This window comes from Stegodyphus dumicola, chromosome 5 (assembly GCF_044657685.1).
Source record: "Stegodyphus dumicola isolate Sdum_Otavi_A_Nest chromosome 5, ASM4465768v1".
NCBI lineage: Eukaryota > Metazoa > Arthropoda > Arachnida > Araneae > Eresidae > Stegodyphus > Stegodyphus dumicola.
The window spans coordinates 170,662,070-170,689,276 of NC_140772.1; the positions used below are offsets into that span (position 1 = coordinate 170,662,070).

General features: G+C 32.1%; 1 protein-coding gene across 2 annotated transcripts in view; it reads left to right on the forward strand.

Annotated features, from left to right (window-relative positions):
• The window catches only part of LOC118205557 (synaptonemal complex protein 3-like), a 32,523-nt gene extending 6,040 nt beyond the window's left edge, over positions 1 to 26,483 (forward strand). Inside the window, exons 2-4 of one of the 2 annotated variants that reach the window (XM_035377847.2) lie at positions 4,438 to 4,599; positions 6,839 to 6,922; positions 26,284 to 26,483. In XM_035377847.2, coding sequence (XP_035233738.1) covers positions 4,438 to 4,599; positions 6,839 to 6,922; positions 26,284 to 26,418 — 381 coding nt within the window. In that variant the 3' untranslated portion in view covers positions 26,419 to 26,483. The remainder of the gene's footprint in view (positions 1 to 4,437; positions 4,600 to 6,838; positions 6,923 to 26,283) is intronic. The other variant, XM_035377848.2, reaches the window with a different exon arrangement.
• The last annotated feature ends 724 nt before the right edge of the window (positions 26,484 to 27,207 follow it).

Genomic DNA, 27,207 nt, shown 5'->3' on the forward strand with positions numbered 1-27,207 from the left:
GCCCTTACCCTTAGGCAAATAGCCGTCGAATGCTTTGCTATAATCAAACAAACCAGACCAAACAATAGATATATAAATAAGAAGCTTAAAAAACTGCTATATTTTATGTATACTTATAAAGTAGTATTTAAATATATATAATGATTAAAAGAAAGGAAAAGTCGGATCTTAACTGATTGCATATAATGTAATCCCTATAAATGCCCTAACAATTCTTTCTCACTTAAAGTCGTAAAGAACAAGTAAAATTAAACTTCAGATATGTATAATACAAAAAATACAAAATATAAAAATAAATTATATGTTTACAAAACCTAACTAACCATTTATATTGATATTACGTAAACATACGTATGGTAATGAACATTGTATAATAAAGATATTCTTCTTTGATATTTTATACCTTGTTCTATATTTTGTTCCGTTTATATATACCTATACATAGATATATATATATTAAGGATTCCATATTAACTACTACATATAAAACCCAAAAGTGCACCAATATTGTATTTTTAAGGTATTATTTAACTTCATTCTGAAGAATTTTTTGAAGTCTAGTTTGCGTTATTTTATTCACAAGTCTCAAATAAAAAAAAAAATTAATGTTTATATGTCATTAGAAAATTAACCAAAAAGCAGCGACCACAATGTAATTGAAAAACAGTCCTTTAGACGTGAAAAGGTTGAAGGCCATTTGAATGAAGACTATTTTTTCAGATACTCAGCTACTTCGCATACATGTAACATAGCATTCGAAATGAAAAACTCAATATTTACTACAAATTTATTTATGTAACAAATATCTGTCTTTCTACTCCTATGGCTTTAAAAAAAGATGTTATTTGCCTTACAGTTTTTCGCTCAATAATAAATTTTCATTGTACAAAATTCCATTCATTAGAAAAATTCAGTTTGTATTTTCCTCTGTATAAAACTGAATGTAGAGAAGTAACATGTTTAAACGGCCCCCCACATTTTCTCAAGACCCCGAGCAAGATTATCCCCTCCTCGTCAGCTCTCTCCCTGAAAAAAGGGATGGTAAATTTACGATCTGACCGCATATGAAGTGATTTAAAAAAAAAAATACACTTCTATATCTCCTGTTCTACTCCGCCGATTGACGAAATTCAAATTGCGCTTTCCATGTCTCGAAAGGATATGTATTAGATAGTTTTATATATAGCTTTGTTCTAACATAGGTATTTTAACACAAAACTTTTCCTGAAATAACGTACCAATGCTTTTTCCATATTTCGATTCTACGACTCAAATTATGCCTAGATATTAAATTTTATAATTTCTGGTGAGAAATTTATGAAGAAATTAAAAAATTTATCTTCGCGAATTTTTTTTCAGTTTGAGCCAAGAATAATTAGCGAACTTTTTAATTTATAGCAACCTATTTTCCTTTGCCCCCCCCCCCTTTTTTTTTTTTTTTTTTTTTTTTTGTGTGTGTGTGTGTGTGTGCACAAACGGGGGAAAAGGCATCTTTCATACTTTTAAATTTTAACAAAATGCGTACACCGCATTTTCGTTATTATCACTTATAATAAATATGTCAAATTTCAAAACGCTCCAAAATGTAAATTCACGTATATCCTAGGAAATTTGAATAAAAAACTCAAATTGTTTGCAGGTATGGTTAGAAACACATGTACTTTAAGATGATGGAAAAAATTTTATGGGTTATAATTCAAATTCTTTTTTTCGAAAAATTTATAAAAATTATTTAAAAATAAATCATAAAAAGTTGGCGAATTTTATTTGGAATGAACCTAAATTTCGAATTAGGGAAGAAAGAATCAAGTAAGTTTAACAAAAAAGAGATTATAATAAATATATATCAAAGTCAATTAACATTGAGGAGCTAAAATTTTGAGAGCTAATTTTTTAAAAACTACTCTTGCGAATTCAGAAGTCAAACAACATAAATCAGCGTAATATTTGCAAAATTTTCACAGGACTAGTTTCGATGGTTTTACCGAACCACCATCTTCAGCTGCAAAACCGCAAATGAACAAGATAGGAAATAATGATTAGATAAGATAAGAAAGCCTGGACAAGAATAAGCAAGTGGCGCCATCTGTTGGCGAAACCAGAACTAAAACATAATTTCTCTAAAAGCCGAAGGTAAATTTGGATTGGAATTAGGATCGTTAACTAGAACAGAAAGATTTTTATGAATGTGAAATGCCTCTAGAAAATCCAGTTCTCCAATGGAAGATGTTTTTTGAATAATTTTAGCAGCAGAAAAATTAAAAGTGTGATTTTCGGACCAACAATGTTGAGCAACAGAAGACTTCTGTGTTTCCTTTTTTCTAACATATGCCTCATGTTCCTTGATGCGAAATTTTAAGGCTCTCTTAGTTTGGCCAATGTAAATTAAACCACACTGGCAAGGAATCCTATAAATACCCCAGGAATTCATATCCGGAATGGGGTCTTTGAGTATAGAAGTCCGAATTTTATTGATGGGAGAATAAACAACCCGAAAGTTAAATTTCTGCAAAATATGTGCAACTTTATAGCTAATTGATGGAAAGAAGGGAATGACAACAGAATTTTTATAATCTCCTAAAATAAGAGTGTGGCTTTTAGTGTGTTGAGATGAGAATTTTTTAACTGCTTGATTAATAATGTTGGGTGAAAAGCCCCTGTCAATAGCTATTGCTTTTAAATAATTTAGTTCTTCATCAAGGGCTAGTTTGGAGGAGCAAACTTGAAGAGCACGGAAAACATAGGAATAAAATGAAGCTAACTTTTGTTTAGTCGGATGACATGATTTAAAGTGTGGTGGAAGGCAAACAGATGAAGGTTTACGGTAAACTGTAGTACTGAAATTGGATGTGTTACGTGTGACCAGAATGTCGAGAAACGGAAGAGAATTGCAAGTCTCAAGTTCAAAAGTGAACTGAATAGCAGGATCGATAGAATTCATTGTTGAAAGAACTTTATTTAAATCATCTTTATTACCTTCAAACAGGGTAAAAGTATCGTCTACGTAGCGGAACCATGCCGGGAAGTTTAAAGTTTCAAACAGTTTTGATTCATAATAATGCATGTAGATATCAGCCAGGATGGGACTGAGAGGGCTTCCCATGGCTAATCCCTCAGTTTGCTTGTAATATTTATTTTGGAAAACAAAATGTGTTTGTTTCAAACAGAGTTCAGTGAGAGAAATTAGCTCATCAATTTCGATGCAAGAGAAATGAAATTCGCGAAGTCTGGTTTCTAGACCTGGTTTCTAGTCTGGTCTATTTTGTTGTTTGACTTCTGAATTAGTATTTATTCGGCGTGTTATTGTGTCTTAATTACTCTTGCGATTTTTACGAAAGAGTTTGGCATAATCTGAGTCGTAGATTCGAAATATGGAAAAAAATGAGCATGTCATTTCAGAAAAAGTCCGATTCTGTAATTTTAATTGTAAAAATTGTTCTTTTAATTATTTTAACTGTATTTGGTGTTTTATGTTTTTCTCTATGTTTCATTTTTTAATGAAAATATTTAGAGTTTTTATGTATTTTTGCCTTGCCGCGAAGTGAGAACTGGATTAATTGAATGAAAAATATATCTCTAACAAAATTCGAGGAAATAAGTTTAAATGAAGTGCTGGAAAAAATGCATATAAATTAATACTCCATACAAAAAAGTCATGTGGTGTACACATCAGCTGTTTTCTTTTATTATTCGTGCCAGAAAATTGCAAATAATTTCTTTTTAGAAAATTGTTGTACTTAATTGTATTTAACAATTTGTTCCCATTAAACTATGATAAATTATTTTTCTCTTTTTAGTTCCTTAATGTATTATGAGTTTTAAATAATAATTTATTTAAACGTATTTCTAGCATAATTTAATACTATAAACTTTCATGTAAAATTATTTGTAACGACTTCATACTTAAAAAAGGAACTTTTTGATTGTCCACATCCTCGGTTTTAACATTCGGTATATTTGCAGTACTTTTGCATGTTTTCAAGTACATACGCTGCAACAGCTAATTCATGCATGTGCATATTTGTGTGCAGGTGAATTAACATGTCAGTTGACCGTCATTTCTCTGAACTATGATACCCATCGGTTGTAACAATGTAAACATCGAGATTCTTGTTTTTCACTGACAATTTCTTGTTTCTTTCTCATAAAATGCTTTTATTATTGTTTACGAAATGAACATATAAGCTGTAGATATAGCAATAAAAAAGCTTTTCTTCTATTTATAAAATCACTAAATAGTTAGCGACTTGTGATACGTGTGCAGATAATCAGGAAGTACAAAAAAAAAAAAAAAAAAAAAGAATCTTGCTATATACATACGAGTTTGCTATGGATGTTCTATAATGCGTTTTACAATAAGAAAGTTTTGACTAAATAGTATAAAAACGTCTTCAAAAGAAATCATATGTGTTTGATAAGAATATTTTTTTCCTTTAGGAAACTATTTGTAGAGGGGCTGAAAGAGTTTCTGAAGAGTATCAAAATATTCATGATGAAAAAAGAAAGCTTGTGTATCGATTTCGGCGAAACTTTTTCTCCTTGATTACCGAATATGAAGTCGAAGAAAAAAAACTGAAGAAATTCAATAAAAGCCATAAAGTAAAAATCATTCTAAATTACATTTCTTTTATTTTAGTAAGATAATGTTGCAGGCAGGTAATATATTATTACAGTTTGAAGATGATTTTGTTTGCATTAGTTAAATTCGAACATTTTGAAGCTCACGAATTTCTGGCATACTTTGACTTCTGGTAGGATGGTGGTGGTGTGTTGAGTTATGGCAAAGCAAACGAGGGCTATCTGCCTAAAGGGAGGGATGCCTTCGTGGAGGACTTTCTAAGGAAAACTGGCTCGTATACACGCTACGCATGGGGAAAACCACGAAAACGCCCATGCAGCCAGCCCGTTCGCGGGATTCTAACCTCGGACCGAACTACCAGTGTTCAGCGACTTTACTGCTCGGGCGCTGGTGGGCCTTGACTTCTGGTAGGAGAATTAGTAAATTAAACTTAAAAATTTGATTAAGTGACATGAATGGTTTAAAACTGCTCACCTTTTATCTTGATGGCACTTCGTAAACTCAAAATTAGTGAAATTCTGGGTGAATCTGTTTTCTTGCATTGGATAAATCCTTCTTTGGGTGCATTTAATGAATTTTTTCACATCTTTAGTGTTAACCATATAACCCGCCCCGATTTGGCGCCATTGAAAACGGAAATTCAGAAATCGAAATTCTAGTTTCTTTGAATTTTTTTCACGCTTACCAATGGCCAAAGAGAGGGCGGCCAGAAAAGACCAGGATTCAAATCCGATTAACGCGGTGGCCTTCTGTTTCATTACAAGGCACATGTTACTGATTTAAAAAAAAGGAGTTAATAAACATAATCTGTATTCACACGCGTGTTGATCCCCCTTTTCCTTCTAATTTTACCGCTTGAAAACTGAGAGGTAAAAGTATGCCGTGTATATTAATCCTGAATAGACTTTAATGTGCTATGTTTAATGCGATAAACATAGCAAGCACATTAAAAAGTACATCTAAATAATACACAATATTATTATATTGTGTATTTCAAAGAACTTCTCAGTGACAGGAATATTCTATTTACTTACACAATATATTTTAATTTTTGTGCATACATTTAAAATTTTTGCCATAAATTGGGAGTTTTTAAATTATACTCTAGGCCCACCAACGTCCGAGCGTAAAGTCGTTGAATACTGGTAGTTGATCCGGGTTTAGAATCCTAGCGAACGGGCTGGCTGCATTGTATTTTTGTTACTAAGAGATTACATTTCTTATAGTACTATAGTAGCGTCTTTTAATGTAAAAGATGAAGTGTGTCTTTCCCTACAAAGAAAAATTATTTCTCCAAATGTGCTAACTTCGTAAATGTATGTTAATATTAGGTGCAGAGTTTTTTTAATAAATGTATTCTTAATTTAAAAGGTTAATATTAAAGTCATTGTAAGTTAGGGGCTCACCAGCGGCCGAGCGGTAAAGTCGCTGAACACTGGTAGTTCGACCCGAGGTTCTAATCCTGTCCCCTTAGATAGCCCTCGAGACTTTGCCATAATCACACATACACCCATTTGCAACGTGGATATGAGCCAATTTCTCTTAGACAGCCATCCACGAAAACATCCCTTCCATTAAACAGATGGCCCTCGAGTGCTTTGCGATAGTTAAATAAACCAAGCAAATCAAATCATACGTTGAAAAAAATACGCGAGGAGGTGAACTATTCAATAAAATATTAAAGGGGGAAAAAAAGGACATGCTTAAGTATAATAAGCAGACGAAACTTCTCTTTTTGAACCTATTATTATAACTGGAATAAAATGCAACAATAGTTTTTCATGTTGCCTTGGCATATAATGAAGGATAAAATTGTCTAAATCGTAGTTTATTGTTTCAATATTAAAACTGAGGTTCAAAATTAACATTAGAATGCAATGTTTTAAAACAAAATTACTTTTGATCCTCTAATAATTTAATAATAGAAAAATATTATCAAATATTCCCTTCACACGTTTTTTAAGTAAATTTGAATTGAGATACATATAACTCCCCCCTTTTTTTCTGTAAAAATCATATTTTCATGAACTTTAGTAGAATTTTGAAACGGCAGCAGCAATTAAAAAAAAAAAAAAGCTATTTAATTTATTTTATCAAGATCTGTCTCGTGTTTTTTAGTTAAAAACTCAAGAGACATAACAGCATAAAAATTATTTAATTCCATACATGACATTATTTAAAAAATATTTGCGTCTATTTTTAAGTATATCAGTATTGAGTTTCATTATATATGCATGAGTTACAGATATATGCTTATAGGGGCATCATGAGCGAAAGAAATTGGAAGCAAAGCTTTTTCAACTTTCTGAAACTCTGAAAAATTTGATTAACCAGTTTTGCGAGGTAATGTACCTTTTTGAAATTATTTTGCAAGTAAAAAAAAAAAAAAAAAAATTCTTACAATAACAAATCAATTTTGTTTTTAATTTTTATTCTTTTATGACTTATAACTTGACTAAACTTCTATTGTGTGCAACTGAAAAATGTTTGATTCTCGTGCAAATTTATATCATGATTTCTTTGTTGCCTGTAAAAGCATTTTTAGTAGTTAAAATAATTCAAATATGTGTTGTTTTTCGTACAAAAATTTGCGTTACACAAGCCACATAGCACAAAAACATCCTGAGGATGTTGCTCACGGGATAAGCGCACATCCTCAAGATATCCGGGAATATCCCGCTAGCCTCCTTAACACATCCTCCCGAATGTTTAATGTCACATCCCAGTATATTCTCAGGACATCCTATCTAGCTCCCATTGACAGAATACGGGATGTTATTAGGATCTGAAGTCCTATCCACCATACCTTAAGGACATCCCAGAGTATTCCACTAACCTCCTAAACACATTCTACTGAGTGCTTAATAGCATATCCCAGTATATCCTCGAGACATATCAACTGTGTCCCATTGACAACATATGGGATGTTATCAGGACTTTAAGCCTTCTTATTAAATTCTCAGAACATCCCGGAATGTCCTAATATCCTCTTAAACGCGTCCTCCCTGGTACTTAATGTCACATCCCTTAGTATATACTCAGGACATCATTTAGCAATCTAGACAATTTAGCAATTGTCTAGATCAGGGGTGGCCAAGCTCCTTGGTAGTCCGAGCCATACTTCAAAATTTGAAGTTTTTCGCGAGCTGCAATTAAATACATATTTAAAAGGTATGCAAAAAAAGTATTAAAATTTTTTATAGAAATTATATTTATTGAAAACATATAACTAAAAGTACAAAATGTGTGTATTGAATTTAAATATTAAAAATTAAAGACATTTATTTTACTTCTCTTGATAATTCTTTAAAATTTAGTAAATAATTGGTGACAGCACTTCTCAGTAATTCTTTGAGATGCTGGTTACTTAACAGTGATCGGTGTTTGGATTTCACGAATTTTAAAGTGGAAGAAAATTATTCACATAAGTACGTTGTTCCGAGTATTGAAATAATTCGACAAGCAGTGTTTTTTAATTCAGGATACTTCGATTCTGGTACAAATTTCCAAAATTCAGTAATCGGCGTCGACTTATATTTTAATTGTAGAGCTTGATCTTCTTGCATCTCTATTAATTCTAATTTTCCATATGCTTTTTGGGTCATAATTATATTGGAAATGGGAAAACTCACATTGAATTATGTTAATTTTAAATGGATTCAGAAAAAAATCAAGAGACGATTTAAAATATTTCAAGTCTTGAAATCTATTTTGGAATTCCGTCAATATTCCTTCTAGCTTTTTTATATACTCGTTGAGTTTTTCTTGTATAATATTGAAACAAATTTTTTTAGTTCAAAGAAAATGACAAAATGTTTTATTTTTAAATGTCCTTTTGAAAAAGCTGTAATTTAGTATGAAAACTAAATATACACTGTGAGAGATCAGATATTATTTTATCTTTTCCCTGCAGTTGTAAATTCAGTGTTTGCAAATGTTCCATGACATCAGTCAAAAACATTAAGTCTTGTAACCACGCGTCATCGTCTAATTCTGAATAGATTATTTACTTTTCTTTTAGGAATGCAGTTATTGGATCAAACAAATCTACAAATCGATTTAATACGTTGTAGCTAGATAACCGTCTAACAATGGAAAATAAATTATTGTCATTTGGAAGTTCTTCGTCCTTTAATTCTTCAAGGAAATTTTTGAATTGTCGATGATTTTTTGCATTGGTGCGAATGTAATTTACAATGTGTAACACTGCTTTCATAACATCAGGATATTTTAAATATTTTGTAAAAAGAGATTCTCTTGGTGAATTATGCAGCGAATCGGTATGAATTGTGGAATTTGAAAATAATCTTTTAAAAGCCCAATAAGATCGATTTTTTTAACCCAGCCCATCAGTTGCAATGCTTATAAGTTTATTAAGAGGCACATCAAAAGTTTTCTTATTATGGAATCTAATGCATTTTTAATATCGACACCGCAGGTTGACTTTTGAAATTCTACTGAATCTAATAATTCTTCTTTAACAACGAAGTCAGGTGAAACAAAACGTATGAAAACTGCCAAATGCGGAAGATCTGTGATATCTGTCTATTCGCCAAGGGCTAAGCTGAATGCAATACAGTTCTTCAAATCGTTTTTAAAATTATATTCAAGAGATGTATTAATTGCAGTTATACGTCGTTCGCTTGTGTGTCTTGACATGGGAATTTGCGAAACAGCTTTGTGCAATGCTGCATTATTTGGATCTAAAACTTTAAGTACATCTTCCAAGTTTTTCTTAATAAAGTCTCCCTCTCCATACGGGCGTTTTGCACGAGCAATATTCCAGGCAGTAATAAAACTGGCTTCAACCACATTATTAGCTTGATTGCTAAAGGTCATCAAAATTGACTGTTGTTTATTTAATTTTAAAGAAGCAAGTTATTTGATCTTAATTTGGAATTTTGTGGATACTGATCAGAAAACTGAGAATGATTGGTTTCATAATGTCGACGTAAATTGCTAGCTTTATAATTTTTGACCGTAGAATTATAAATAACACATAATGTTTTTCCGTTATTGTCAGTAAAAAAATTCTCCTCCGACTCATTATTAAAACTTCTATTTTCTTGCTTGTAATTTCTTTTTTTTTTTTTTATTTTCGTTCTCTGACATCATATTTTTTAAAGAACTGAAAATAAATGAAGAAATTTAGAAAATACAAGGTTTGTGTTATTAAAACAATAACAACACATGTTACATACTACGAAACAAATTATAGTTAACTTACGAAAAATTACAAGTTATATCCGTAGCAAGAGTGATACAAACTATTTTCTCCGGAGCACAGTGTCAACTGTCCTTTGCAATGGAAGTTTACAAATTCAAAATCGGTCTGGAGTCGGTCGATTACGTAGATCGTCATCCGTCCAGAAGCAATCGACCGGATAAAGCCTTGGCTCCCATATGTTAGTTATAATTCACGAGGCAGTCGGAGAAAAAAATCCGACGAACGGGAACTGTTACGCCACTGTTAATGTTCGTTCGCGCAGCTTTCGATGAGTCATACCATTCTTAACTTGGACGGAAAAGAAATTTGTTACAACGTTGCACTTTCATATTTGTTGTCAGTAATTTAAAAAACATTTTGAAACACATACGGAGTGATAATTTTTGAAAATGCACAAAAATACACAAAAATGAAAAGGGAATTCGAGTACATTTATCGAGAGCCACAAATAGTTCTTCAAAGAACCGCATGTGGCTCGCGAGCCACAGGTTGGCCACCCCTGGTCTAGATCCTCTCTGTCCTTTTATTTTTAAAATATTCAAAATCTTTTGGTTACTTTTAAACATCTTCTAGCTCAAAATTAAATTCTCCAATATTCAAAATTAAGTTATATATAATTTATATGCGTTAAATTATGTATAATTTAATTATGCTCTGAAGACTTAAATATTTCTGCGCATCATATTCCTAGGATATGTTTGAGATCACGTAATAATGTTCTATGAACTAGTAAATTTTAACTCTTTTAAATTGAAATTTTGTTTTATTTAATAATTCTTGAATAGATCTGAAAATATGCAACAAACTCAAAATGATGAGTCAGTGTAAAATGCTGCAGAAGAAAATTTTATTCTTATTTTTTAAATTATTGTTTAAATTTATTCTGCTACTCATAATTTTCAGTCGTTAATAATATAAATGTCTGGATGAATATTCACTCACATTTATTTGAATAACTATGTAAATTATGTGAATGTAATTAAATGACTTCTGGCATTTACATCAAAATAGGGAAGGGCTTTTAAGTGGCATAAAATATTTTATTACATTTTATACTTTTACATCATTCAAATTTGGAAAAATTATTATCCAGTAACATAAATTACTGATAATAAAATATACCGATTAAAATAATTTGAGAAATAATACTACTGTTTAAAATAATTATATTTTCAAAGCCTGTTAAATAGGAAACTTTGAATTTCATGATTAATATCCCCTCCATTTGAAAGCTTATTGCTAAAGAATTTTTCTATATTGGAAGTACTCAAATTTATAAATTTAGAGCACATACATTTAAATTGCTGTCTAAACGTCTCCTGTGTTACAGTTTCTCATGTTTGCTATTATAATTTATATTTTGAGCAAATACTCAAATTTAATTTAATTAGAAATTCTAAAATTCCCTTCTTTCCTTCTCTGAATTCCCTTTTAATTTCTAAATTCTATGAGTTATATTTCGTAAATAAATTTCAGTAAGTGTTTCAAATTAATAAGTTTTGAAATTAAAACTCTTTAAAAGGCCGCACAGGTTTTAGATATATTTGCGCATTTTCTTGAGATCTATTCCTGACAGTTTGGTTTCACATCAGCAAGAAGAGGTTTGCTGATCCCAAAGTTGTAGAATGAATCTGTAATGTTTTCGAAGACAACCCATTGTTCAACAGCTCTGATGTCATTCCTCAGTCGGCCCACCAGCGGCTGAGTCGCTGAACACTGGTAGTTCGATATGGGTTCTATTACAAGCGAATAGGTTGGCTGCATGAACGTTTTCATGGTTTTCTCCATGTGTAACGTGTATGCGAGCCAATTTTCCTCCAAAAATTATCCACGAAGACGTCCCTCCAAATACGCAGATAGACATCATGTGCTTTATGCTAATCAACCAAAATAAAGAATAAACGAAAACTTACAGTACTAGCAGAAAGGAATTCAACTGATTTAAGCACGTAAAGAATATATTTTATGTCTTTTGGTATACTATAACTTAAATAATGTTTAACTTACAGTAATAAGTAAAAATATAGTAAGTAAAAAATGATAATATATTAATTAAGTAATATATTAAGTAAAAAATTACACTTGCACCACTTTTATTGATATAAGAGGATTCGATTTCGTATAAAATTAGTAGACGAATAAAGACAAATAAAGAGACTAATAAATTTGATTTCTTAAGCTCAATTATTTTAAATGAAATATTTTTCACTTAAGCAGTCAAAATTTTAGCTATAGTGCAATAAACATTAGTCAAATCATTTGCTGTTAAGTTTGTTTAAGTCATTTAAAAATAAAATTCTTATCCATTTCTTCTCCCCACATAAATAAATTGAGATCATATCATCAGTGATGATTCTGTTGAAAGAATGTAAATACTCTCTGCATTATAACAATAGTCACGTAAATAAGAAATAATTTCTAATTCAATCTTTATTTAGTAGATATTTGACTTGTTAAGACTCAACGAATTTCGAAAGCAATTAGTTTTTCTTACAAATTTCAGTGGAAAGAGCAAACCTTTTTAACTACAAAATTTTAAACTATAAACAATTTGTTTAAATTACAGTAGAACTTTCTTCTTTGTTGATCACAACAGCTGGCATAATTTTTTTTTTTTTTTTTTTTTTTTTTTTATTCTTCTTAGTGATAGCCCACCGAAGAGATCGTAGATGCTCCAAATGATAAAAGCATTAATAAAGACTTTCTTACAAAACGAACAACATATTTTATTATTATAACAAAGGAAATTAAACGATAGAAGATTAACTACACAATTACGGTGAGCAACGCTCACTTCTGCCTCCGTTCCTGGTAACACCTGCTCTGTCTCTATTTTTAAATCACAAATGTTCTTTTTTTCTGATGCTGCCATTTCGGACAATACGACTTTTCTTGTATTCATAATTGACAGATTCAACGCATTTCAAAATCAATTTGTTTTTCTCACATATTTTAGTGGAAAGAGCAAACTTTTTTAGCTAAAAAATTCTAAACTATGCGCAATTTGTTTAAACCTTGTGATGTTGCGTGGCCCCAAGTTGTCCGCAACAGTAGTAGTGACTGCTATGAACTGGAAATTACACAAACTCGTAAGGAGGGTTTAATCCCTTTTTATTTCACTTTAGAAATTACAGTTGCGTTGACTTGACGCTCACAAACTACGCCGACTCGGCGGTTAAACAAAAATAGAAAAGTTCAACTAAAAATGAATGACAGGATGAATAACTAACGAAGTCACTATCTACGAGGCTCTATAATTGTAACTATCTTAACCGCGTTCTCAGATACAGCTGAGATTCAGCAAACTTTCTGATTAAGAAGTTGAAAGATTCAACTAACTGCCGAAGTAGGCACACAGGCCGAAACGCGCGGTTCTTAAATTTCTACCTAACAACCTTCACGCTCGTGATTCAAGAAGCACACTTACAAATCTCGTTTCCCTTCTATTTAAACTCAAATTACTTCTGCTAAAAATTTGAATACTCTGCGCGTTCTACTAAAATTTACATACTCTGGCATTGGCAATTCCAGGGGAAAGTAAAGGCTTGACAGGAAAGATAGCTTAAACTTAAAATAAATGTTAGTTAAAATAAATATAAACCCTACAACCTTTTTTTTGTGTAATTTTCAATATTGGAGGTATATTTTGAAACAAATTACAAAGTCTTATTTTTCAAATGAAAATTAGCGTCATTTTATCTGTGTATCAATGGATACATCCACAAGTTATGAATAAAATTTCAAACTTGCATAGTTTTAGTGATAACTTTTATTTACGTATTTGAGAAACTGAATTCCAACTCTAAAAATGTACACTGAGAATAACATATGTTAAAAATTCTTACCATTTTATGCGATGATAAGATTGAAATCTGTAAAATATTTTTTTAAATGTATCTACGTATTGTAAGGTCTTTATCTTTTTGCAATTATTTAGTATTATATTAGACACTTCAAAATACAATGATACTTCAAAATACTCACTTCCATTATGATGAATTTTCAAAAATTATTCTAATCGTAATATCTGATTGAAGTTAATATGAACAATCATTCTGAACGAGCTTTGACAAAGGAAAATATCTTCAGAAGCGTTAAAATTCTGCAGGACCAAAATCGGGAAGGTGATTTAAGCTATCTAACAATTTTGAGAAGGGGCGGGAATAAAATGCATTGGCAAATTATGTATTTAAAATCAAAAGGGTAAGAATTATAATACAGATTGAAAACAAGATTTTTAGATGAATTTTGATCTTCGAAAAAGACTCGATTTTTTATATGCGAAGCCTGAATAGTTTGGTTAAAAGCATTCGGTAGATAATGCATGATGAAGGGCAATTTACGAATTTTCGCTTTTCGAAGAAAAGTTTCATGAGTTAATACAAAATTGTAATACTCATTATATTTTAACAATGGCCTGCTCAGATGAATAAATAATCCATACTAGCGAAATGAACGCTGTAATCTCTCTAGGTGTTCAAAATCTGAAAATAGAATTTTCAAAGGTTGGACTGACAAGAAAGATCTTTCATCTATAAAATTCCAATTTTTTTAACGGTTAAAAAAAAAAAAAAAAAAAGTATAAATCTACTTATCTAGAAATACATAAAAGAGTATACTGCTAATATTCTACAGATAGTTAAAAATTGTAAAAAAATAACGAAATTTGGCGATAGAGCGCTATTTGACAACTTTAAATTTTCGAACTTCAGTTTTGAAAATTTGGGAAGTTGCTATGATCATAAATTCTTGTAGAACAATGAATGTTGAATGAATGTTGAATGAACAATGAAAGTAGAAAAATGTAAAACAATGAATGAAGAGATAAAACCCAAATGTGCATATTTTGCCTGTCGCCATTTAGCAATTGAGGTACTTACGTATTAACGCAAACACCTTCGAAAAGTCGCCAGAATTTTCAGAATGGGCCAAACTCTGACAACCATCCTCATAACCATTCTTCCGGCAACTATTCTCATAACAATCCTTCAATCAAGCAACTTCGCCATTTTCGTATGCGTTCTGTTTTTTTTTTTAAATTATCATTTCAAGTTCCAACGGATTTTATAAACAAACCGTGATATTTTTTTGTGTTAAACGTAATTTTAAAATGTGAGCTTTTAGAATTTACCAGCAATGGAAGAAACTGCGGTAAATTTTTGCAAAACTATAGAATTCTGCTGAAAATTTTCTGAAGGGAGCAAAGAGGAAATGCGTTTTCTCGATAGTCGCTGCTACCGAGAGTTGGAAGTAGATGAGTCTCCGCAATTTTATGATTTTTTTAAAGCGAAAACTCATCGCTGTGTACTCCGGGAAAGGAAGAAAGAGGGGGGGATACAAAAAGATTTGAAGAAGAATGCAAGTGTTTTATTTTTTGTGCTTGTATGATGTAATCCTTCTTTAATAATTAAAATTTGCATTTTAAATTGCTAAGTACATTTTCTTTTCATATGACGGTAATGTTTAATGACTTACGATAAATATCGATAGTTTGGAAATCTTTCTAAAAAAAATCTGATGTGTACACCATGACTTCCTTGTACGAAATATTAAATTATACGCATTTTTTCTTGCATTTCGTTTAAACTTATTGGATTGAATTAAATCTACTTCGCCGACAGCGCATAAACCACAATATAATAAATGCATTCTTTAAAATTCACTCTATTTGTTTACCATAGCGACACTCTGGCGCTAGGTTCACTTAACAGTATTATATTTCGTTCATATTATAACTCAGAATGCACAAAATTCATATCATTTAAAGAATTATCCAGTCGTTGCCACATGTTCTATTCAAATACTATAATAAAGCTAGAACGATGTATAAAAGAAATTAAGCAAACAAAACAAAAAAGAACCAGTTTTTCACAGACGATTGAGTATTTCTCATTTAATTAATTCAATTCTCACTTCGCGAGAAGGCAAAAATACATAAAAACTCAAAATATCTATATTAAAAATTACGAAGTAAATCTTAAACACTTATTTCCTCGAAAAAATTCCAGAAAGGATTAAGCATGATTTAATTGGCAATAATAAATTAAGACGTTATCTTTGTTGTTGCGAAGCTAAGTTTCTCTAGATTGGCAACAAATCCACTAGTCTGCTGTTTCAAATATAAACAATCAATGGCCGCCATAAAAAAAAGGCTTAGCGGCACATGATTTGAATCGCAATAATAAATGAAGGCGTTTATCTTTTTTGTTGCGAAGCTACGTTTCTTTAGATTGGCAACAAATTCACTACTCAGCTGTTTCAAATGCAAACAAGCAAGGCCGCCATCAAAATAGGCTTAGCGGCACTTGAACAACTTTTAAATTGTTGATAATTCTAAAAATATTGCATACAGATTTACTAAAGGCATAAAAACCTTAACCGGAAGATAAAAACAACATAATTCAATCATTTTTAAAGAGACAAATGTACAATTTACAAACATATAAGAGTAAAGAAACTGAGATCACCGAGCCGGGTAACAGAGTGGATACATTTATAAATATATTTATATACGTTAGGCGCGGCCGATTGAAACCAAAATACGAGGTTCACATCTACATGTTATAGTAGTCCTATATACAAACTTTCAACGTTCTGAGGCTGCTCGTTTTTGAGTTATGCGAGATACGTACCTACGTACAGACGCCACGAAAAATTCTCTTCAGAATTCATTTTAAAGCAGTTTTTTTAGTTTTTTTTTGAGGAAAAGAATCTTTTATTCTGTCCTTACGTACAGATATCACGCAAAAACATCGTTAAATTGCATTCGAAAGCGGTTAAAGTGGATATTTTCGTTGAAATATGCTGCCTGAAGCTTTTCGCAATTACAATACTTCCTTTTTTACTTCCTTGTACGAAGTATTTGTATATAAATTTTGTATATAAGACTACTATAACATGTAGATGTGCACCTCGTATTTTGGTTTCAATCGGCCGTGCCAAACGTATATAAATATATCCACTCTGTTACCCGGCTCAGTGATCTCAGTTTCTTTACTTTTATATGTTTGTAAATTGTACATTTTTTTCTTTAAAAATGATTGAATTATGTTGTTTTTATCTTCCGGTTAAGGTTTTTATGCCTTTAGTAAATCTGTATGCAATATTTTTAGAATTATCAACAATTTTACAATAGTTTAATTGCCGCTAAGCCTAATTTGATGGCGGCCATTGCTCTTGTTTACATTTGAAACAGCTGAGTAGCGGATTTGTTGCCAATCTAGAGAAACTTAGCTTCGCAACAACAAAGATAAACGCCTTCATTTATTATTGCGATTTAAATCATGCTTAATCCTTTCTGGAATTTTATCGGGAAAATAAGCGTTTAAGATTTACTTCGTAATTTTTAATACAGATATTTTGAGTTTTTATATATTTTTGCCTTGTCGCGAAGTGAAAACTGAATTAATTGAATGAGAAATACTCAATCGTCTGTGAAAAACTATTTCTTTTTTGTTTTGTTTGCTTAATTTCTTTAATACATAGTTCTAGCTTTATTATAGTATTTGAATAGAACATGTGGCAACGATTAGGTAATTCTTTAAATGATATAAATTTTGTGCATTCTGAGTTATAATATGAACGAAATATAATACTGTTAAGTAAACCTAGCGCCAGAGTGTCGCTATGGTAAACAAATTGAATTTTAAAGAATGCATTTATTCTATTGTGGTTTATGCGCTGTCGGCGAAGTAGATTTAATTCAATCTAATAAGTTTAAATAAATGCAAGAAAAAATGCGTATAATTTAATATTCCGTACAAGAAAGTCATGAGGTGTACACATCAGATTTTACTTCGTACAAGGAAGTAAAAAGAGACAGTTTATTTCCCGTTCTACTGAGCCGATTGACAAAATTTAACTTCGTTTTTCATCTCTGAAAAGCGCGAATTAGGATATATATTAGATTTATATATAGCTTTGTTCTAACATATGCGTTCTGACACGAAATCAGGCTTTTCCTGAAATGACATACCTATTTTTTTCTGTATTTAGATTCTACCACTCAATTTGTGCCAAAGTACCAAGTTTTGTAAAAATCGCACGATTAGTTTTCGAAAAATTAATTCTCGAAATTTTAGTTTCTCAATGTTAATTGAATTCGATATACATTTATTAATAGATATCTTTTTATTATTATTATGAAACTTACTTTATTCCTTCCTTCGTAGTTCAAAATTTAGGTTTAGTCCAAGTAAAATTTGCAGCTATTCTGTTTTTAAAATTTGTAACTTTTAGTAAGTTTTATATATTTTTCGAAAAAGTTTTTACTTATAACCTATAAAATGTTTACCATCACCTTAAAGTAGATGTATTTCTAGGCATAGTTGTAAAAATTAAAATTTTATTTAAACTTCCTTAAAACATAGGTGAATTTATATATTGCCGCGTTTTGAAATTATGCTTATTAGTTAAAAGCGATAACTCCAAATGTGCTTTACGCACTTCGTTAAAGTTATTTGAAAGAATAAACGCTGTACATTTTTTTCCGTTCGTGGGCAGTGAAATAATAATAATAATATTTCACTGCTCATAACTCGTATAATGCGCATCTATAATTTCCAGCACCATTTCTTAAATTTTAGGCATATCTGCCGTATAACGCTCACCTAATTCTGTACGAAGAAGCCTACATGAAATATACATGATGCAATGCTCTTACTTTTTTAGGTCTCTTATTTCGAAGATTAAAGTTCTAGCCTTTCGAACAATGGCATACCGAATCGGCAAGCAATAAAGGGAACAATATCTGCGTAGGTTAAATGCTTAAGGAAGTAAAGAGACCTCCTTGCAATATAGGGTTTCAAGTAAAGGGGGATATAATTTAGAGGAAGAACTCACTTTCAACCTGAATGAATTCGTGGAATTAGTGAGTTATATGTTTTCTCTTTATGTAGTCATTAAGCCGTGATTTTGAAGTGAAAATCGAATTTGTTTTAGTTGAAATACAGTTGATCTAGTGTTCCTTTTAGTAGTAAATATGACTCCCGCCGAAAAGAACCATACACAGTGCTGGTTTCAAATGCAAAAGCCATTCATTCTGCAAAAGAAAATGGAAATCGTCCTGCAGCAAAAATGTTTGGTGTCGGTGAAAGCTCCATACGTGAGTGGAATAAAAATGAAATCTCAATAATTAATATGCAAAATAATAAATGTGGTTTGCGTACATGAGTACCGAAATGGCTTTTTCTACAAGAAAGTGTTGCGAACTGGGTCCTAGAAAAGCGCCAGAATGGATTAATTCTAACAAGAAACAGTATACGTTTATTTGCCTTAAAATAAGCCAAAAAGAATGCAAATGAAAGTGAAAACTTTAAAGCAACTTTAAGTTGGTGTAGTTACGGAATAATTTAGTTCTACAAAAAAAAAAAAAAAAAAAGGTTTTTGCAAAGGCTTCCGAAAGATTTGGATAATAAATTGATTAGTTTCCGGAAGTATGTTATTGACCTAGAAAGGCAAAAAGTATTTGTTGTCAGATATTAGAAATATGGGTGAAACTGCAGTAATGTTTGATATGATAGACAATAAAACAATTGGATGTGAAAGGAGCAAAAACAGTTCACATAAAAACAAGAAGTCAGGAATGATCTCACTTTTCACCGTAGTGCTTTCCTGCTTAGCCGATGGTTCAAAATTCAATACCGGTGGTTATTTTTAGAACAAAGTTAAAATGTAATTTCCCCGTTTTCATTCATGTTCATGAGAAAAGATGGATGGACGAAAACGTTGGGACATTGTGGATAAGAAATGTTTGGCAAAAGCATCCTTTTGCCTTAAATAATCCAGAAAGTCTTTTAGTCTGGGACATGTTTAAATTTCATCTAACGGATAATACGAAGAAATTATTGAAAGAGTGTAATACAGACAGAGCAGTTTTTCCAGGCGGATTAACTTTATTAGTTCAGCCTTTAAATATGTATATCAATAAACCATTCAAAGAAAATTTAAAACTACAGTGGATACGAATATGGATGAACTTTTCATGTCATGCGATAGTAAAAATTTTTAAGTTCATAAGATATGTCATTTCTTTTAAAATAAACAGCATTTAGATACATATAGAAATCTAACTTTTTTTTTTTTTAATGCTCATTCCTTATTTTTAAATCTAGCATTTTTAAACCCGGCGTATAACACGCACTCGTACTTTCCGAACTTATTTTTTGTATTGAAATTGCGCATTATACACCGGAATATACGGTAAGTTACTATAAATTAACAATTTCGCCGATTGCTTTATTCTTGGCACAAACTGAAAAACGTCCGCGAAGATAAACTTTTAAATCTCTCGGTAAGTTTCTCATCAGCCTTTACAAAAATTAATGTTTCGGCATACTTTAAGTCTCAGAATCAAAATATGGGAAAAAAATCAGCATGTAATTTTAGAAAAGTCCGATTTTGTGTCAAATAGCTCTATATAAATCTAATATATATCCTAAGTCGCACTTTTGAGACATGAAAAATGCAAACTAAATTTCGTCAATCAGCACAGTGGAACACGAGATGTAGAACTGCTTCAATTTTTTAGCCCAAATGGGCGATAGCCCTTGCCACCAAATATTATCTCTTTGTATTATATTTAAAGAAACTGAATAATGAAGAATCTACATGACTGTATGCATGTTTCTCACATTGTGAGAAAATGACGTAACCTAGAGTTATCACATTTTGAATAACAGAGTCCTCCACCCGAACATCGGTGCCTGGAAGCCCGGGTTTGTAATTTCGAATTTGTTTTATTGTCTATTCCATATTTTGTAAAACTTTAACGAATTTTAGATGTTTGCCATTTTGGATGTGAATTAGCATTTAGACAAATATTTTTGGCGATTTTAAGATCAGTTTCTGTAAAAAACTTTTAATCTGGGAATTTTTCGAAGATTTTTTTTTAAACATTATGACATTGACCATTTTCATTAAAATGATGCTAATATCTTGAAACCGTATTCAAGAAGTAACATTAAAATGAAACATTTTTATTTTTCGCTATCGTATTATAAAGTTACATTAATTCTCATTTTGGCGACTTGTACCATATTTTTAATCTGAAAAATAAATAAAGTAATTAATGCTTAAACTTCGCTTTAGCATAATTTATGAAACAATTCTTAGCAAAAGCAAAATAGCTATGTAATTAATTAAAAATGGCTTCGTTTTAATTGTTTTCATGGCAAGAATATGCATCAGTTTTCTCTGCAAAATTAATTTTACATTTTTTCTTCAGACTTTTTTAAACATATTTCTGTATTTTTACTCTTACAGAATTTGTAGAGGTAATTTTCTTTAGGATTTTAGACACTGCAACTTGGAAAGTTCAGAAGGATTTGAAGGCAGGAGTTATAGACCCACGAATCTAGAAGATTCCAGAAAAATATCTTCACGGTATTAATATGCGATGGATGTATTTTACAGAACGTTTGCGATGAATTTTTATTTTTTGGAGAATTTTCGGAAGAACAATGAAAACATAATATTTGAATGCTTTACTTCTGATGCTAAAAGTCTTTTTCTTAACATGTTTATCTTTCCTTTGCTTTCTCTACTTTTCACTAGACACAAGCATGGAAAGATATGAAATGCTTCTAATCTTATCACATGGACAGGCATTTATAGAAAGGAATTTTTCCTTTATATCTTTTCAATTTCTTTATTAAAGGAATTTTTCCTTTAATAAAGAAATTGAAAAGTGAAATGTCTCAATGCATCATCAGTAGTGTAGCTAGTTTGGGGGAAGAGGGGACATCTGTCCCCGGCCGCAGCACCCATGAAGTGCCAAACTGATGTTACAAAATTTTAGAATGAAATGTTTTTCGTTCTTGGCATACAGAAGGGGTCGTAAAATCTTTAGTTGTCCCCGGGCGCTGAAAATCCTAGCTACAGATCTATGCATCACACACAGGGTTAGTGCTACACATTTTCCCACCATATGCAATCTCTGTAGATCCTGAATTCTGCTGCCTTGTACCTTCCTAAATTCTACAATTTTGCCATTTTTAGATTTTGTTGCCCAATGTGTCGCTAAATTCTAAAAATTCTGCTACAACGGCTCTGTAACCGGCCCTTACCATATATCATTTTATATTTATTCTTAATGTTCATATAACTAAAGAAATAAAATTATCACCTTTTCCTATACATTCTAAATAGATTTAGTTTTTCAGAATGACAGAAATCTTTAATAAAATACCAAAATTCTAAAATGAAGAGGAAACGTATTGAAGAAAGAATCCAAATACATAGAGAAAGAAAATTATTGTTCAAAGATAATATGTACAGTTATTATTATATAAATTAAGCAATTGTTTATAATTTCAGCCTTTGCTATAACTTTTCCTTTCCGTTTCCTCACCAGAATGAAAATCACTTAAGTAGTTTTTAAACTTAGGTTTTGGGGGTTGTAAGATATTTGAATTTGTTACGCGATAACTACATTACGACGAGATACAAATTTGTTACGACGTGTAACTGAGCCAGCTTAGATTAAAATTAAATCTGCAGGCTTTAATTATTAGTCCATATTTTAGTTTGAATTTACTGTTTCTGTTTAATTGGATCACCTTAAGCTGTAGTTGATTTTGCTAGCATAAGAACATGCCTTCATGTAAATACTAAGAAGTTTATTTAATCCTTTATCTCACTTTGTATTTACTTTCAGACCTGGCGATAATTTGCTTCACGTCTGTCAGGAGTTTTGGTCTATTTAACTTTTATCAGCTCAAGTAAAACCTCATAGGTACATAGCCGAGAGATTGGCAAGTTAGGAGATAAAGGGTATCTAACTAGTTAATTTAATTATTTGTAACTAACTGGTCACCCTTAAAAGTTATCTCTGCATATTAAAGTGAGTTATTGCCTTTCATTAATCTTTACCGTGGTCACAAGATGCAGCACAAAAATATAAAGATTAATGTAAAACTTAATTCTTTGCATCTAGTGAGAATTAAAATAATGAAAACAACTTATCACCTCTGATAGTTTTATCTTATCACTTTAGTGGCTTATTGGAATCTTATAATATATTAACTGGGTTACAACCCCAGGAACTCTATATGAAGTTATGACACTAATAGCGTCAGACAGGCAGAGCACAACTAACTTTCAAAACTTGCCAATCGTGCCTACATCAAGCTTTCAGTTTGTTCTGATCAGCAGGCCTCTCTCTAGGTAAGCAGCAGCGGCGGCAACAGCCAGTCTTCCGTAACGAATTATGTTGATTATAATTGTAGTTGATATAAAACCTACCTGCTATTTACCAAACCTCTAAGCTGAGCAAGTACGTGACAAAATGAGACATAAAAGAAAAAATCAGCTTAATAAAACGTAAATAAAATGTCACTATCTTTCAAATATGTCTTACTGTTATAAGGGTAAAATATTTAATGCTACCTGGTAAATTTTATAAAGTTGATTTTATTTTCAAATTTGTTTTATAATTATGTTTATAAATTATGTTTAATAATAATTCATTCTACCTGTGGATCTATTTTATTCTAAGGATAATATCACAAAAGTGAAATTCAGGCATATAGCTAATATCTTTCATGGAATTAATTCAGTTCCCATTCGTTGATGGATCCTTATTGTTTTCATTAATGGTCCTTAAAAGTGTTTAATTTCTATGTGCAGAAATGTTTACGAACCCTGAAGAAAAAAAAAAGCCCGCTTGGGCGTAAAATGAAATCTGAAAGCTATCTGGTTTTAGCAGAGTGTACATCTCGTCTTAAGCAGGTAAAACCTCAGATGTTTTCCATAATTGATTACAACAACAGCAATTACCGCATTGTAGCATACCGGTGGAAAATAATTTCCCCACACATAGAAGGAATTCTCTTCTCCGCATCAAAATATCTATGAATCATACATGAAATAATGAAGTTAATTATATTTTTAATGAAGTTAATTTATTATTTTAGTGCGATCCTTTTATTAACCCCTTATACAATGACGGGCATAGCCCGCGTACTATGGTCGGGCCAAACCTAACTTTCACGGGCATAGCCCGCGTACGGTGATCGAGCCAGAAGTGAATATTACGTGGAATATTTGATACGCAATTAGTCTGATGCAATAACTGTGGTAGACGCAAGTATTACAAAATGTTTATTTATACAAAACTCCAAAATACAAAATTAGTAATCTGTAACGGTATGATATATTTCAAAGCATTCTGGTACATGTAACGGAATTTTACATTTTTTACACCCCTGTTCTATGTGGATTTTCTCGTACTTGATCTGCATACTGATTCGTTTCGGTTACAATATTGTTCTAAAATATGTCATCAAATATTAGATTAAATATATCAAATTCTCCTCTACTTCCTCCTAATTGACATAAGGCTTCCTCTCTTATGCCAGGAGTCATCGTATAGTCCCAGACTTTTGGATTATTTCTCATTTCTTTCCAAAGCCAGGACTCTGGTAGTTGATCGTCATCGGATGTATCATCAATAATTATTCGTCTATACTTTCTTCGAAAATTACATAATTCGTCATGTTTACGATTGCCCGGATTAGCGTGTTACACAAGTCGTGCAAATGTCCCGAACGCTGCGCGAGCTTGTATACAATTTCGGCCCAACATCTTCGAATCTAAATCATAGGTTAAGGGGTTAAGCACAACGGGATCTCTCACCTTTCCCTCGTCTTCTTAGAAAGGTTACCTGGCCTCAGCAGTATGGTCACCTTGTTCCTTTCTTCAGATTTAGTTATAAAGAAAGTAAATCATAATACACTCATGTCCATAAATTAAGGATAATTCAGAGTCACGCGAAAACCGAACTCTAAAATAAATATATCACCTGTAAAATCACTACACACATCTTCAAGAATCATATGCAAATTTCAGGAAGTAACCAGATGACACCGATGGTACGTCACAATGACGAGAGTGTAAGAGAGTGATATATAAGGAATACAGACAAAGAAGTAAAATTGTTCGCAGGCGCTTTATAAGCATTTCAGTGCAATAAACGAATAGTTATGACACAAAGGACGCATTTGGATGATTATTTTACGTGGTAGAATTATAGGCCGTGTGGACTGTGGGCGTACCCAACTGGAAGTATCAGACGAACTTGGAATTGCCCAGAGTGTCATCTCCAGGCTTTGGCAAAGATTCCAAGATGATGGTAATGTGAGTAGACGTTACAGCATAGGTCCTCCAGAGTTACAACACCGAATGAGGACCGGTATTTGGCAGTTACTGCCAAAAGAAACAGGCGGAGCACAGCCTCAGACCTGTCTCGTCAGCTCTCTTCAGCCACTGGTGCGACAATTTCAAGGCAGACCGTGTACAGACGCTTAGGGCAGATTGGTCTATATGCTCGTAGACCTGTCAGATGCGTTCCTCTTACTGCAACTCACTGTCGCCTGCGGTTAGCCTGGAGTAAAGAGAATGCATTGTGGACACCGCAACAGTGGGCTTGTGTGATGTTTTCCGGCGAGTCCAGGTTTAGCTTGCAGTCTGATTCTCGCCGAAATTTCATATGAAGAGCTCCAGGTACCCGTTACCACCAAGAAAACATCATTGAACGACACCGTTACGGTGGTGCAGAAGTGCTCTATTGGGGTAGAAATTATTCTTGGTTCCAGAACTGACCTGCATGTTCAAATTGGAACCATGACAAGCCAAATCTATCGGGACATCATTCTGGAACAACATGTACGCTTGTTTCGGGGCGCCATGGGCGCACAATTTGTGTTTATGGATGACATTAATTTGTGTTTATGCCCGTCCTCACCCTGCAAACATCGTAAGCGAATGCCTTCAATCGGAGGATATCACCCGTATGGACTGGCCAGCATTCTCACCGGACTTAAATCCAGTAGAGCACATGTGGGATATGCTTGGCCGACGAGTTGCAGCCCGTCATCCTCCTCCTACATGTCTACCGGAACTTCAGAGAGCATTGCTTTTTGAGTGGTGTAATATCCCCCAAGATCAGATCGATGATTTGATACTCATGTATTAGCAATCATACCAACCACGTATTTTTTTTTTTTTTTAATTTGCTCCAGGGAGAAAAAATCGCTACTTTTTTTAATAATATCAAACATGTATCATCTTTTTTTGCTCTTTACCTTTTGTTTAATAAATAAGCTTTACAAATAAGTCAAATTTGTTTTGCTTCTAACTCTTCCTTTGCCTGATTTTGCAGTATCCTTAATTTATGGACATGAGTGTAATATAATGGGTGGAAGGTTAAAATATTAATTAACACATCACTTTTAAATGTGTTAAATAGTAGCTAAATTTATCACTTAATTTCAAGCAATTTCATGCTTTTCTCTAGAAGTAATGAAATTTCATATGTTTGAATTTCACTCGAACATCTACACATTTAAGTGATATATAGAATTTCATCAGTTGTGCTGAAATTTTAATTTATATAACCTAAAATTTAATTTGCTTCATATATTTAATTTGTGGTCTATCGTAATGATGATTTACAATATTCTCATTATATTTTTGATAGGATGTGAATAATTTAGAAGAAGATCATCTGAAGATTTATCATAAGATTTATGATGAATTGCAATACGAATTTACTTGCATTGAGGAAGGAATCCGTTTGAGAATGTTCTCTGATGAATGTGCGGAAGCACACTAAATTTCGTTTATAAACCTATTGTTCAGTTCATTTTGGATCTGAAATAAAGTTTATTTGGTATTAAAGTTTGAATATTATTATGTTTTCTTTTGAACAACTTTTTAGCTTTTACTCTATGTTAAGACCCGTCTTCAAATATATAGTAGATATTTTATGTAAGTTAAATAGTTTAGAATCTGCTATTTTTTTCCATTTTAATGTTTTATTTTATATAATTATTATCACTTATTTTTTCAGATAGAAGGTATTTCATTATTCAGGATATAATAATACACTGACTACCAATAAGTATTTGGACACCTATGCAAATGACGATATCTGTCGTCCTAAGGTACGTCACGGACTCCGCCGGTATATATCGTGTGGGAAACAGTATCGGCTTTAGTCGCATGCAAGATGCCTCGCAGTTTGGAGCTCTCTGATTTCGAGAAAGGTATAATTACCGGGTATCACAAATGTGGCCGATCCTTAAGGGGCATATCTAGCTATCTGAAGTACCGAAAATCAACAGTGGCCTATGTGATTAAGAAGTAGAAGGTGAGCGGTGATTGTCGGAATGTACCCCGAGTCGGCAGACCAACGAAACTGGGAGATAGAGACCGACGAGTGCTGTCCAGAGAAATTCGGAAGAACCGCACCCAACCGATGGCCCTCATCCGCGAGGAGTTTCAACAGGCATCCGGGAGTATTGTTTCAATGAATACCATCCGTAAGGAAGCACATCTGCTTGGTTTTCATGGTCGTGCTGCTGCCCATAAGCCTTTGATCACGAAGTCCAACCGCGCTGCT